The sequence below is a fragment of the Podarcis liolepis genome (assembly GCF_965112155.1).
Source record: "Podarcis liolepis genome assembly, chromosome: 5".
Taxonomy (NCBI): Eukaryota; Metazoa; Chordata; class Lepidosauria; order Squamata; family Lacertidae; genus Podarcis; species Podarcis liolepis.
The window spans coordinates 3,155,990-3,170,929 of record NC_139556.1 but is presented as its reverse complement, the minus strand read 5'-3'; the positions used below and the strand labels follow the sequence as shown (position 1 = coordinate 3,170,929).

The following is a 14,940-nucleotide window of genomic DNA, read 5'->3' as shown; positions in this document are numbered from 1 at the left end:
GGAGGAAGGGAAAGGAGAATGTTAGCCTCTTTGAGACTCCTGAAGGGGAGTGAAAGGCGGGATATCAAATCCAAACTCTTCTTCTTCTTCTTCTTCTCTGGTTTCTTAAGGAAGGTATATTTAAATACCTTTTTTAGTTCATTATAGATCATTTCCCAGAAGGCCTTAACCTTTGGGCACGTCCACCAAAGGTGAAAGAATGTTCCTTCAGTCTCTTTACATTTCCAACACTTATTGTCTGGCAAGTGGTATATTTTTGCAAGCTTGACTGGGGTCATGTACCACCTGTATATCATTTTCATAATATTTTCTTTCAAGGCATTACATGCCGTGAATTTCACACCGGTGGTCCATAACCGTTCCCAGTCAGCAAACATAATATTGTAGCCAATGTCTTGCGCCCATTTTATCATAGCTGATTTAACTGTTTCATCCTGAGTATTCCATTTTAACAGCAAGTTATACATTCTTGAAAGTACCTTAGTTTTAGGTTCTAACAGTTCTGTTTCTAATTTCGATTTTTCCACTTGGAAACCTGTAACCCTCTCTTGATGTCTAAATACTGTTGGTAAATAACAGATAACTTGAATCTTAACAATTTGTATGTGGTGCATGTTGAAGATCAAAGATATATTCACATAGACCATGATTGTCTTTTGTTAGAGCTGTTAGAATCATTTGTGAATGTAGGAGGCAGGAAATGTACTAAAGTTACTATGAGAGCGCCATCAAATTGTGGAAAATACAACTTCTTCCTTTTGAGTTTATTCTACCAAATCCTTTGTTGTTTTGTCTCTACTTATTCACGTATTAGCTATGTCTAGTGACTTATTTAAAAGTTCCATAACACCATTTCAGTAAACAGCAAGGCAATGCAAACTCTCAACATTATCATGAACAGTCTTAACAATAAGAACCATTTCCCTACAACTCTGCCTGCCCTCTAACTCAGTTGGTTAGAGTGTGGTGCTGATAACCCCAAGGTTGCAGGTCTCATCCCGTCTGGGGCAGCTGTATAGCCCTGCATTGCAGGGGGCTGGACTAGATGACCCTCAGGGTCCCTTCCAACTCTGCAATTCTATGATTCTAGATCGTTCACAAGAAACACTGATCAAGATCAACCTGGAAGTTGGAGTGAGGTGTTGTTGATATGCTGATGACACCCAACTCTTATCCCTTTCATTAAATTCAGGTGAAGTTATTGACATGGCATTGGTAATGGACTAGATGAATCTTAAATCTGACTGTTGGCGGGTGGTTTGTCTGTCCTGCTTAAAATATAAAAGACAACAGATCCTTAAAAAATAGTGGGATGAAGACAATCATGTAAAAATAAAACAGCTCTATGAAGAAAAGACCTAGAGACCTTGGTATCTCCAGTCCTAGTCTAACTCTAATTACTAACACCACACTGGCACCATTAGCCACCAAAAGCTGGCAGCTGGCAGTCCAGAACAAACCAAATGTTTTTTTTCCTGAGGCGAGCATTTTACAACCAGGGTACTGGGTCACTAGCCAGCTGATTTTAGAAGATTGGAGAACTCAGCACCTGAGAAGGTCTGAACCTCCTCAGCAACAACCAAGAAGACCTGCTGCTTGGCCACTATGTGCTCCTCCTTGGGTGGCAGGAGGGCCCAAAGAGGAAAACCACAACAAGTAGACAGGTTTGTGGGGGCAGGTCCTAAACTGTACAGGGTTTATTGGTTAAAAACAGAACTTGAAGTGTGCCCAGAAATAGATGGGAAGATGTTTTAACATTGCTGGGATGTGCTCTGACCAATTCACATGGAGAGAGAATCCATGTTTCAGAGGGGATAATTCTGACCTCCCTCATGTAAAAGCTCCACAATCCTACAGGATATATTTGCCAGTTCCCTGAACAGATTCTTTCAATGAGTAATTAGCTTCAAGCAGCATGAATGGGCTAGTTTTCTATCAAGAGAGTAAATTTTAGCTGACAAATTAGACAGATTCCCTAAGGCAACAGCTCTGCAGCTTTGCCATCTGCACTTAAAAACATGATTTATAATGGAGTCCTGTTTTCTGGGCACTCCTTTCTTCAGGAATGAAGCCTACACTGCATCTTAGATTTCTAGGTAGGGTGATCATATAATCCTACATTTTCCATTTCCTTTGGTTTACGCCAGGAGCCAGCAAACTTTTTCAGCAGGGGGCCAGTCCACTGTCCCTCAGACCTTGTGGGGGGGCCGGACTATATTTTGAAAGAAAAAAGGAGCGAGTTCCTGTGCCCAAGTAACTCAGAGATGAATTTTAAATAAATGCACACATTCTACTCATGTAAAAACACGCTGATTCCCAGACGGCCCGCAGGCCGGATTTAGAAGGTGATTGGGCCAGATCCGGCCCCCGGGCCTTAGTTTGCCTACTCATGGTTAACACAAAATATAATGGCCACATTACCCAATTTAACATGCTCTTTTAAGATCCGTCAGCATATTCTTGGGGGGGGGCATTCCCCCTGCTGGTATTTTCTGCTTGTGCATGGATGGTATGGTTTTGGACACAGGAATGTGTCCAATTGAGGGATCACTCAGTTGGTAGAGCATGAGACTCTTAATCTCAGGGTTGTGGGTTTGAGCCCCATGTTGGGTGAAAGATTCCTGCATCGCAGGAGGTTGGACGATGAACCTGAGGGTCCCTTCCAACTCTATGATGCTATGTGGAGCCTTGGATATTCCTCTTACCATATATGATGATGAGAAACAGGGTTGGGGCTGACTGGAGCTGATGGAAGTCCACAACATCTGGAGGGCTCTGAAGGTGAGGCTGATAGATATGGGAGTGAAGCTAGCATTCAAAAATGCCTGCCTCCCACTCTCCCCCGCCCACCCCATTGCAATCTTCTGTCCTAGGAAAGCAGCCTAGCCTGCTTTCTTCTCCCTGTCTCCTTTGCTCAGCACCCTTTCCCTCACTTGCTTGGCATCTAGTTTTGTGTACAACCTTCATTTACTAAAAGAGCAAGATTGTCCTTTTCATTATCTTCTGCATCCCACTCATGATCTGATCCAGACAGTAACCACAGTCCACAATTTTTCTCCCCTTATTTCCCACTGCAGAGAAACCGCCCATCCTACATCCACACAGCAGCAACCCCATTCTTTTCATACTCACAACACATCAAATCCCACAATAACTCTGCGTCTCACAGCAACTCCTCTTTTTAAAGCCATGCCACAAAAAGAACTGTTTGTGTGTGTTTTGGTAAGAGTGCACTGGGAAGGAGGAATGGGGCTGCTGTCAACTTCTGGGCGTGATCCACTATAAAGTACAGATGGACTAGTTTTCAAATACATTTTATTGTGTAGACGGTTCCCTAATGGAAGTGAAACCCTATCTCCATTGTGAAGATGTACTCTTGCATCAAGCTGGCATGTATGGGGATTAAATGCAGCAAAGTCCCATCCTGGGCCAATGTTTGATCCTTATCAGTCTTTGACAGCAACATGAGCTTTTGGTCTTGTTTACACCTTGGCAACACCTGAATGTCTTCTTGTGTTAATAAAATATGACTGAATTTAATTTTATGGAACAAGTGGGGAGGGCATTTACGATGTGGAAGGGTTTGAGGGAAAGAAGATGGAAAAAGAGCAGGGCGAGGCATGCATATGTGAAAATCCAGTGATGAAGTCATCATGGATTCAAGTTGAAGCAGCAAAGTTATTTTCAGCTTGGGTGCGGGAGCGGCAGCAGTTGTGAAATGTGTAGAATGTAACACACTAGAGAGGTGTGGGTGGGCAGAGCTATGCATAAGAATCGGCAGTACAACCTCATAGCTGTACATGTGGAACTGTCTTATAGTGAGCCACACCACGGCTCCCCCGGCCCAAGGTGGTCCCTGACACTCACCTTTTCCAGCCCTGCTACCCAAAACCCTTTTGCCTGGGATGGAACCTGGCACCTTCCTCATCACAAGTATGTTCTCTGCCATTAAGCTATGCTCCTCTAGGCTGCCCTGTAAGGTAGCGGCTACAAAACCCAGAAAGCTCCACACATCTAAAAGGCCAGGGTGGGAGCACAAAGCTCCTCCTGCCATTAGCAATCCTCACCCATCAAGATGATTATATTTCCAGTAATTAAGGCGGCTTAATAGTAAAACACTTTTGGACAAATGCCATATTGACATACCGTACTTAGCAAATTTAAGGCTACATCTGTTTTCAAACAGAAAAGAAACAAGCGGCCAGCTCAAACAGCTGCCATGGGCGGCAGAATCCCATGGGGCAGCATGGACCTGCTGGCATTGTGTGGCTGTGGTTTCATGTGAGATCTTGTGAGAGCTCTGAGAGATCTCACTGGAGGTCACCACTGCTGCAAGACCCAGGTAGGCAAGGTTTGGGAGGGGGGCACACTCCCATTTAGTCTCACGCTGCCCCTGACAAGTGGGGCCCTGCAATAAAAAGCTGTCATGTGGAGGCTCGCGGCCACTCTTCCAATTCAGCTTTCCCCTGGATTTTTGCCGTTTCAAGCCAGTATTTCATGATGAGGATGCTCAGTCTTTAATGGACTCTCTTATGGCGGGGGTGGGGTAGGGTGGGCACATTTGTGCTCAAGGGTGTTTTAAGAGTGCACAATGAACACTTGTGCTTGAATTGTTTAATTTATCCATTGCTGTTCACGGGCAGCCTGGTCCTCAGTTTCTCAGTGTGAACCACAGTCACCTAGGCAGAAGGAGATGGTTCTTTCAAGGTATGTGTGTCCTTCTCTTTGGCCTCTGCATTCAAGCCCATCCTCCGCCACCTGGCAGCTGGCTTCAAAATATGTATTTTTTGTGCACCTACAAACCTTAGATTTCAGCCAGACAGCCCATAGCCCATAGTGGTGGTGAAGCTCCCTGAACATAGGAAGAATCAGATCGATATTAGTATTTATGATATCTTACAGTAAATAGTTTTCATAGTTGCTGGAAATACATGTGCAAATTAAAATAAACACACCCTGTCGTAGGAGAACAGCCACAGAAGGAAATATAAACTGGTTACATGTAAAAACACAGAAGACATTTTTAAAACCTTCTTGGCGTTCAAACTCTGGAATTGCTGTTTTTCTGTACTGCTTAGGAGCATCTATGGAAGAAGCGCTGACTTTGAAGGGAACTCGTCTTCTTCCATTGCCAGGGCTCCCTTCTGCTCCTTCGGGAGAGGCTCCTGCGGAGGGTCTGGAGCAGGAGCAGTGGCGCAGGGGCTGCGCCCCCTTCTCCCGGGGGTGGGGGGGGGGAAAGCCCCGCCAAAAATACACCTTGGGGGCGAGTGGGAGCCGCGTCGCGCGCGGGGGGGGGGGGGGAGATAGAAAGCTGCGCTGGTGGGGAAGCGGCGCGCCGAGGCCACGAGGCCCCCGCCTCCCGCGAGCAGCAGGCAGGAAAGGGCGGGGATTGGTGCCTGGCGAGGCCGCGGAGGGCGAGCGGCTGAGGCCCAGGCCTGCGGGGCGGAGCGAGGCCTCGAGCCGGGCGGCCATGGCGTCTTTCGAGGCGCCGCCCGGGGAAGAAGAAGCAGCAGCGGCGGCGCTGATGGCCGGCCTGGCCGCGCGGCTGACGGGGAGCGCCGAGCAGGAGGAGCGGGAGGAGGAGCAGGCCGCGGCGCCCGGTCGCCTGGCAACCCTCGGGCAGCTGGCGGCCCTCCTTCGCGACCCGGCGGGCAGGTGAGGGCCGCGGGGGGCTGGGGCCGGGCTCCGTCACGTGTGGACGCGCTGCCGCGTGTCTTCCTGCCGCGGCGCGGGGGGGGGGGGGGGCTCGCTTCCTCCTCCTCTAATTCCTCTTGACGATTTTGTAAGGAAGCCTCCCGAAATTTCAAGTCCCCCATTTCTCCCTGCAGTTGTGTTTATATCTCAAAAGTTCCTGCTGCTTCTCTTCTCCTGGCTGGAGGCTGCGGCTTTTTGTAGGCAGAAGATGCCTGGTGGGGTATAAATACTACTACTACTGCTACTGCTACTAAGAATAACAGTAGCACTAATATGATTAGTTATACCCCACCCATCCGGCTGCATTCAGCCACTCTGGGCCGGTTCCATCACGTATGAAAACATGAAAACATAATAAAACGTCAGACATTAATAATAACAATCAGATCCAATACAGAAAAGTCACAATAACTTTAAAATAAGTAACTTATATCAAATAAAGCAGTATTCAACAATCGATTAGAATATAATGGCAAATATTAAAATTAAATATCAGCAAATAATAAACGGTTTCCACTTGGGAATTACAATAAACAATTACTAAAGTGTAATTAATAAAAATCACAATGCATAAAATATCAGAAAACATACAAAACCATGTATTTAAAAATATATCTGAATTTCTTTCCAGTGAAAAATAATAATATAATCTAGCTTTATTATAAATAAATTTTAAATTTTATTGCATTAGCCGTGTGGCCATAGCATGATATACATTAAAATAACAACATAAAATGGGGGTGGGGAGGTAAAGGTAGATATCTTCCTGGGCAAATACTTAAAAAGAAACACACACACACACGCACACACACACACACACACACACACACAAAAACTGCTGAGGCTGGAGGAGGACCGTTAAAGCAGTGTTTCCCACACTAGTGTGCCGTGGGAGGGAGGCGGGCGAGTCGGGCGGCGAGAGGCGGCGGCGGCGAGGATCCGCGTCGAGCCGGGGGCGGCTCCGCGGTGCTGGTGCCGAGCGGCGGGGCAGCGCGCGCAAAAGGGAGGAGCGCGAGACAGCGGAGGAGGAGGAGGCCGGCATGTCCGGGCAGCAGCAGCAACAGCAGCAGCAGCAGCAACTCCCGGCGACGGCTCCTCCTCCGCCCGCTATCGCCGCCACCACCACAACAGCCGCTGCCGCCGTCCCTCAATCCCTCGCTCTGCTGCCTCCTCCCACCCCGGCAAGGGGAAGGGAAAAAACTTTAACTTTTGTGCGTCCCTCCCGGCGTGACGCTGCGCGCTGACGTCACGGGGCGGGGCTTTAATGGTGGTGTGCCGCGAGATTTTTTCCCGGTAAACAGGTGTGCCGTTGCCCAAAAACGTTTGGGAAACACTGCGTTAAAGGGTCCTTCAGCTCCTCAGATTTGTCCTAACTCCATTGTCCTTGTACAATAAGGCTACTTGGAACTTCGTTCGATTGTGCGGCGTATCGACTGCAGCTGTGGTGCCGCTTTCCTCTTCATCACACTAAGCAGGAAGTTAGCTGTCATCTCGGTAATCCAACAATCAGAATCCTGAAAAAAAAAGGGACACTATCCAAGGCTGGATTGGGAGATGAAGCTTGTTCACGAGAGGGGTTAAAAACCGAGATATTTCATCTGTCCAATTAGGACAGAAGAGCATTACATGTTCCATAGTCTCCAAAGCCGTGTCATTACAGGTGCATGTTCTATTTGCGATGGGAACTCTGGAATAACGACCCGACAGAACTGCTGTAGGAAAACAGTTGAGACGGGCACAGGTAAAGGCCCTTCGCTTAGCCTCCGAAGAAATTGTGAAGCAATATAGAGGGATCCCTTCAGGGGGTGGAATAGCTAGGGCTAGGCCTGAACACGGCCCTCTTGCATAGGAAGCTGTGTTAGAGAAGTCAAGTTGCTGTAGTTTCTTTTTAATTGGAGGTAGGGCCGCCGGGCTGATATACTCTGAGTTAAGAACAGTTTTACAATTCAAATTGAGAAGGGAGCGGAGTTTGAGGTTAATTGTAGTTTTCCAAGGGGAGTTATGAATATCTCTTAGGATCAGATTGGAAAACCCACCTCTAATTCGAGCATCCGATGCTAATAGGTGGGAACTATAGGAAATGGCTCGACTCCATGCTCGTTTTACAATTGAGGGCTGGGCGAACTCGAGTCGCAGGGCTGCACCTGAGACACATCTCGGGACGCCGGAAAGAGATCTCAGAAACATATGAAGAGGGCGATCCAAGTTAGCTGATATTGCTGTAGTCCATACTTCGCATCCATATAATAATTTAGGGACAACTTTGGCATTAAATATTTGGATTGCTGCTGGAAGGTGTTTGCCGCCCTTCTGGTGGTAAAATCGGACAATGGCGTTAGAGGTCGTGGTTGCAGCGAGAAAGGCAGATTGTAGATGGGTGGTCCAGGAGAGATTATTAGTGAATAATAATAATAAAGCTACAAATCTTATGTAGAAGATGCTGCTTTTCAGCATCTTGCAGTTTTCGTGTACATTCCTCACCCTAGTTCAGACAGTTTAAGAAGAAGCATACTAAGAACCAGTTCTTTGACTCCAAGAGGAGCTTTTTCTTTTTTGGTAACATAGTTTCTGTTCATTCTCCTATTTAAAGCGTTTAACATTAAAGTGTATGACATGCAACATTTACATAAAATTAAAAATAAAGCAGCAAGAAACACAGAGTTAAATGTTTCTGAGTGTATTAGCAAAATTGTGTCAAAGTGTATCTATCAAAATTATTACAATTACGGATATGAAATGATGCATAGTAACATGTAATGACCATAACTAACATGTATTTTGTATTAATAACAATTAGAATTTATAGGAAGGGGCGAGGGAGAGGAGCAGGGGGAAAAATAAAATATGTAGTAATAAAACTGCTGGGACGCAGGTGGCGCTGTGGGTTAAACCACAGAGCCTAGGACTTGCCAATCAGAAGGTTGGCGGTTCGAATCCTGTTGTTCGGTCCCTGCTCCTGCCAACCTAGCAGTTCGAAAGCACGTCAGAGTGCAAGTAGATAAATAGGTACCCCTCCGGTGGGAAAGTAAACGGCGTTTCCATGCGCTGCTCTGGTTTGCCAGAAGCGGCTTAGTCATGCTGGCCACAAGACCCGGAAGTTGTACACCGGCTCCCTCGGCCAATAAAACGAGATGAGCGCCGCAACCCCAGAGTCGGCCACAACTGGACCTAATGGTCAGGGGTCCCCTTACCCTTACTGCTAGCCCATTTGCACATGCCTGCCCAGGTCTTTGGATACTGGGAGCAATGGAAGTGTCCTTACACTGAGGCGGACTGGCTACACGGAGCGGCAGTGGCTCTGCCAGCCCTGCCTGGAGACGGAACGGGGGACCTTCTGCATGCAGAACAGAAGCTCTGCCCCTGGGCTGTGCCATGCAAGGAAGTGTGTCTGCAGCTCCACTTTAGGAAAAAAGTCTGTGGGAAATACTGAAATACACATCAGTCCTGGCTTAATCTTTTAAAAGTTCACATCTTGTCTTCATTCCGTGGCTCCACAGGAAGGAATGTAGCTCAGTGATAGAGCCAGTTCTGCATGGAACTTCAGTCCTGTTATCTCCAGGTAGTGCTAAGAAAAATTCCTCTCTGAAACGTTGGAGAGTTCCTGTCTTCCCTGTGGCTAATCCTGAGCTAGCTGGATCAGTGGTCTGAAGTCAGCTCCTTATATTCCAGTTCAGGCATCCATCGTCCCCAGAGCTGCTGTGTTTCAGAAAGATGGTTTCATCATATTCTGAAGGCAAGCGATGCAGCCGCCTTGGTGAAGCTAAGCAGCTCTGGGTATAGTCAAAGCCTGATGGGATACTGTCTAGAAGCTCTACTTAACTTGAAAAGTGGGTGTAATAAACAAACAGAATAATTCACCTTTTGACTTGCCCTGGGAACTTAAGTTCAAAATTTAGAAAAACTCAAATTTTTATGAATTTTCTTCGCAATTTTATGAAGCTTGTAGAGCCTGGAGAAAATACGTGAGTTTGTGGTTACCTATAGTAAATATTTCAAAGCCAGGGCAACCCTTTGTTTGCTATATTTTTTCTATCCCTATCAAGTACAAAATATGCAAAACAGCTTGGATTGGCTTTTTAAAAAAAATTGCATGGTACAAATGATATCCTTCTTTTATGTATATTTTTTAATGTACTGTTGATGCTGTCTACTTTACATTTCCTTTTCTTTTCAGGGAAAAAGCAACAGAAAGCCTATTCCAAGATCTCCTGCAAATTTTGAGGAAGGCATCTTATGAAATTGATATAACCTACAAGCAAAATAATACACTGGAACACACAGATTCGTTGTTCCTGTTGGTATCGGAATGTTTCAGATGCCTTCGGAATGCTTGTGTTCAGTGTACCAAGAATCAGAACGTTATGAGGTATGATTATTGCCCCCATACTTGCATAGTTTTTAAATGTTAAATTACAGTAACTTGTTTCACCCAACTGAGTTCATAGCTGATTTAACTTTTGAAGCAGGCTGTCTTTGAAATACATTTCACTCCTCACTAGTTCACTTCACTCTGCTGCATACTCTTGGCGTTTGAGTGGAAACCTTGTGAGTGAATTGTCCACATTTGTTAAATTGTGTGGCTCAGGCTAACTCACCAGTGTGTAATCATTATATATCTACATATTCTCTGAAAGTAAATTAATCTGCAAGAGAATCAAGGGTGCATGAACACAAGATTTATTCTGACAACTTTTTTTCTTTGATTTGCTCTTTTTAAAATACTCGTGAAGTGAGACTTCATAGACATTATCTTCACCAAGTCTTGTGATTATTTAAGATCTGATTTTTTTTGTTAGTCTTGCATCTGGATTACTTAATATTTGTTGGCTGCAGGGATGTGCATATTATTTGCCCCTGAGGTCAGGTGAATTCTGGGGTTTTCTCCGTGTGTTCTAAAGTGCAGCACTGCAGCAGGGAGCGTTGGGTATCCATGAAGGTTCCCTGCAAAGTTGAAAACCCGGATTTTCTAGAATTGTCAGTTGTGCAGGGAGCATTCATGGCTGGACAAGGATCCTCAGTGCAGAAGTGCACTTTAATCATGTGAGGGGTCAGAATGAGTTGTTAGTTATTTTGAATCTTTATGTGAATCTTTATCTCTTGCCAGCTCCTCTTTTCTCTCCTGGTGTGCCTTGCCACCTTAGGACTTTTTATTTTCATTCCTTTTCATAATTGCCCAGTATGACCTCCCTTTCATAGACTTCTCTGGGCCTGTTGTTTTTTAAGCTACAGTCTGTGCTTTCCTAGTATTTTTAAAACCATCTTCCTTCCCTTGGCTTCTCTTCCTACTCAGTCTCTTTCTGTCACTCTTACCTTACTCAGTCAATTACTCCTAGGGGAGTTCACCACCACAGAATTCATTTATTACATTACAATATGTATTACAAATTTAGGACTTTATATTATGATACAGCTTTGTATAAAACACTGGCTTCTCTGCTTTTTTTTAATTTGAGAGAATTTTAAATTTAAAACTGCTCTTTTATAACAGAAACATGGGGCTAATTGAGGCATCTGTACACTTGATCCAATTACTTCACAAATTAGAAACTACTCTGGAGTCATTATTGACAGGTAAGATATTGCGGGGGCTATGTACATAAGCCCACATAGCTACTAACCTACAAACATGTTTACTTGCCTGTGTGCTCACACATACCTAAGAAAGGACAACACTATTCCAGTTGAACAAAAAGACTTTACATGTCCAGCCTCCATCTCCATGTTGTAGAACTCTTAGAACTGTGGAACTGTCCTGATTCCCCCCCCCCCCGGAAGCTCTGTGGCTTTCTTGTACAGTGGTACCTCGGGTTAAGAACTTAATTCATTCTGGAGGTCCGTTCTTAACCTGAAACTGTTCTTAACCTGAAGCACCTCTTTAGCTAATGGGGCCTCCCGCTGCTGCTGCACCGCCAGAGCACAATTTCTGTTCTCATCCTGAAGCAAAGTTCTTAACCCGAGGTGCTATTTCTGGGTTAGCAGAGTCTGTAACCTGGGTTAGCAGAGTCTGTAACCTGAAGCGTCTGTAACCTGAAGCGTATGTAACCCAAGGTATCACTGTAACTTGAAGCCATTGGTTTGCGTCCTACCCTTTGGAGCAGGAGAAAACAAGCTTGTGACAGCCCTTAAGATATCTGAAGATGGCTATCGTATCTCCTCTCAGTAGCCTCTTTTCCAGGCTAACCATACCAACTCCCTCAAGGCTTGGTTACCAGACCTTTGATTATCTTGGTTGCCCTCCTCCGCACACATTCCAGCTTGCCAATGTCTTTAAATTGTGGTACCCAGAACTGGACACATTATTGCAGGTGTAGTCTGGCCAAGGCAGACTAGATGATACTTTTACTTCCTTCAATCTGGAGCAGTATGCTCTTTATGAGAGAGAGAGTTATTTCTTTATTCTGTTACAAAGCCAGAACATCTTGCTAATTGCCGCCGTGGCAGTGTAAGGCCTTGGGGTGCTGTTGCACTCCCTCCAAATGCTGTGGGACTGCTAGTTGCTGCCCTCAGCAACTCTGTACAATGAGGTCATGCTATGGGAGTGCCGGCTGACCTCCAAATTAGCATGTTGTGGCACTTATTAGTGCCAGATGTGCTGATGATGGATACTGTTACAGGTCTCTATACCAACAGACTAAAATCAAAAGACTTTTCTTTGAGAGCAGGTGTTCTTTAATTTTGCAAGCTTGAAACTGAGTGGTATAGCTCAGTGTTAGATAATGTGTTCTGCACACAGACAACCCCGTTCAATCCCAGTCAAAAGGATGGGGTTAAGGGAAGACATTAACTGTCAAGGTCCCTCAAAGTTGGAGAAGCTGATTTTGTTGTTGTTGCCATATTTATTATATTAAATTATCATTTTACCCTGTTCAGGGAGGTGCACATCAGCATTCATTAATGAAATATGAAACCTGAGTAAACAGATAAAACAGCAATGGAATTAAATGATAGGTGAAGGTAGAATAATTCCAAACTATTTCCCACCAAGACTTTATGTAATCAAAACAAGGTTTAACTTGATGTGAAAAGACAAGATTAGGTGCCAAGCCAACCTGGATGTTGACACAGAAAAGGCTTTGCATCTTAGTCGCCACCTTCTGTTATCAGGTTCATACAGAAGAAAGCACCTTGTTTTACTTAAGTGCTTTAGGGCTCTTCAGGCCATCACCAGCACTTTGAATTCTACCTGGAAATACAGCGAAGCTCTTCAAGTGCTGGAGTAATACATAACATAAGGCGAGAAAATTTATTTATTTCATAAAATTTATAACCCACTTGATTGGAAAAAACACCCTCAAAGCAGCTTACAAAAAGATAAGACAATAAAACCGAGAAAAAAAATACAACCTTGCTTTTTTTAAAAAAATAAAAAAATAAAATAAAAACAGATTAAAATAAATGACATGACTGTCATATGCTGATCCAGTTGAGGTTTTTGAGGCTGCTTTTCAGAGGCAGTCTGACACAACATATGGAGAGGTTTCCAAGGTGTTTACGGTTATGACAAAGTCACCACAGAAGGAAACCTGGCAATACTAATTGAAATGAGCAAAAAGGTATCCCTGGCCACAGATATATTTGCACCCACAAGCTATGAATCTTGCTTTAAGGGGAACATGATCTCGTTTGTTATGGGCCAACATCATTTCAAAGTCTATTAAATCACCAACCATCAGGAGAACACCTCCATTTGTCTGGACTGAATTTTAGTGCCCTGGAGCCTACTCTAGAACCTGTGTTGGTGGTGATGGTGAAGAGAATGTTATTTCTGCATCTGCACAATGCAGTTTCAAGTGGTAAAGGGACTGCTTCATTCTGAGCCCCAGTATAATAAATTTATAGCTCTGGAGGCATTCATCCAGCTCATTTCTGACTCAAGGAACATTCACATCACATTTGAATTAGAGAAAAAAGGAGGAAACAAAACTGGATGCCATTGGCCTTCTTATGATGCCTCACCTAAAAATCTCAAGTAAGCTCAGCGAGTGGCTTCATTTCATTGTTAAATAGCATGAGAGGCAGACTAGATCCTCAAGGCACTCCACTGCAGAGTTGTCCCCTGGAAGCACTGGGATTCCTTTCCAGGGCTTTCAGTCCAGACTGATCCTGTGATGGATGCTATTGAAAGCTGAGAGGTCCAAGACAACCTGTGGGGTCACTTTTCCTCTGCCCATTTCCTGATGTAGCTTGTTTCACAAAAGTAACAAAGGCACTTTCTGTCCCAAAATTAGTGCTTAGCTGCAAGCTCTCTCAGGAGAACTTTTTACTCAAATGTGTTTGCGGGAAAGGGGATTAACGAGTCCCAAAATGGGGGTTGGTGATGGCAGAAATCATTCAAAAAGTGTTTGTGCGTATCTTACCATTTGTGATGGCAGCGGTGTAGTGGTTCCTTTTTAAGCTTCTGAAAGCCTGTTTCAGTGCTGCAATCACACACACTCCTTTCCCCCAAAGTGCCTGGATGTAGCTTTGTTGTGGAGCATTCTGTCACAACAATTCTGGGCCTCTTAAAGCAGAGAGATGATGTTAGGGAGAATACAGGTGAAACTCGAAAAATTAGAATATCATGGAAAAGTTCATTTATTTCAGTAATTCATCTTAAAAGGTGAAACTAATATATGAGATAGACTCATGACATGCACAGCGAGATATGTCAAGCCTTTATTTCTTATAATTGTGATGATTATGGCGTACAGCTGATGAAAACCCCAAATTAACTATCTCAGAAAACTAGAATATTAAATGAAATCAGCAAAACAAGGATTGCAAATAGAGCAATATTGAACCTCTGAGAAGTAGAAGCATGCATATGTACTCAGTACTTGGTTTGGGCCCCTTTTGCATCAATTACTGCCTCAATGCAGCATGGCATGGATGCTATCAGCCTGTGGCACTGCTGAGGTGTTATGGAAGACCAGGATGCTTCAATAGCAGCCTTCAGCTCTTCTGCATTGCTTGGTCTCATGTCTCTCATCTGTCTCTTGGCAATGCCCCATAGATTCTCTATTGGGTTCAGGTCAGGCGGGTTTGCTGGCCAGTCAAGCACAGTAATCCCATGGGCATTGAACCAGGTTTTGGTACTTTTGGCAGTGTGGGCAGATTCCAAGTCCTGCTGGAAAATGAAGTCAGCATCCCCATAAAGCTCGTCTGCGGAAGAAGCATGAAGTGCTCCAAAATCTTCTGGTAGATAGCTGTGTTGACCCTGGACTTAATGAAGCACAGTGGACCAACACCAGCTGATGTCATGGCTCC

At 44.7% G+C, this 14,940-nt stretch overlaps 1 protein-coding gene across 3 annotated transcripts in view; it reads left to right on the top strand.

Annotated features, from left to right (window-relative positions):
- Positions 1 to 5,440: 5,440 nt before the first annotated feature.
- ATXN10 (ataxin 10) overlaps positions 5,441 to 14,940 on the top strand; it is a 67,918-nt gene continuing 58,418 nt past the window's right edge. For 2 of the 3 annotated variants that reach the window (XR_014526263.1, XR_014526264.1), the window contains exons 1-3: positions 5,456 to 5,655; positions 9,869 to 10,060; positions 11,183 to 11,265. Coding sequence is in view for 1 of the 3 variants with exons in the window: in XM_083503445.1 (XP_083359571.1) it covers positions 5,471 to 5,655; positions 9,869 to 10,060; positions 11,183 to 11,265 (460 nt within the window). In the remaining 2 variants the exon portion in view is untranslated. Of the gene's footprint in view, positions 5,656 to 9,868; positions 10,061 to 11,182; positions 11,266 to 14,940 lie in introns of all 3 variants that reach the window. The other variant, XM_083503445.1, reaches the window with a different exon arrangement.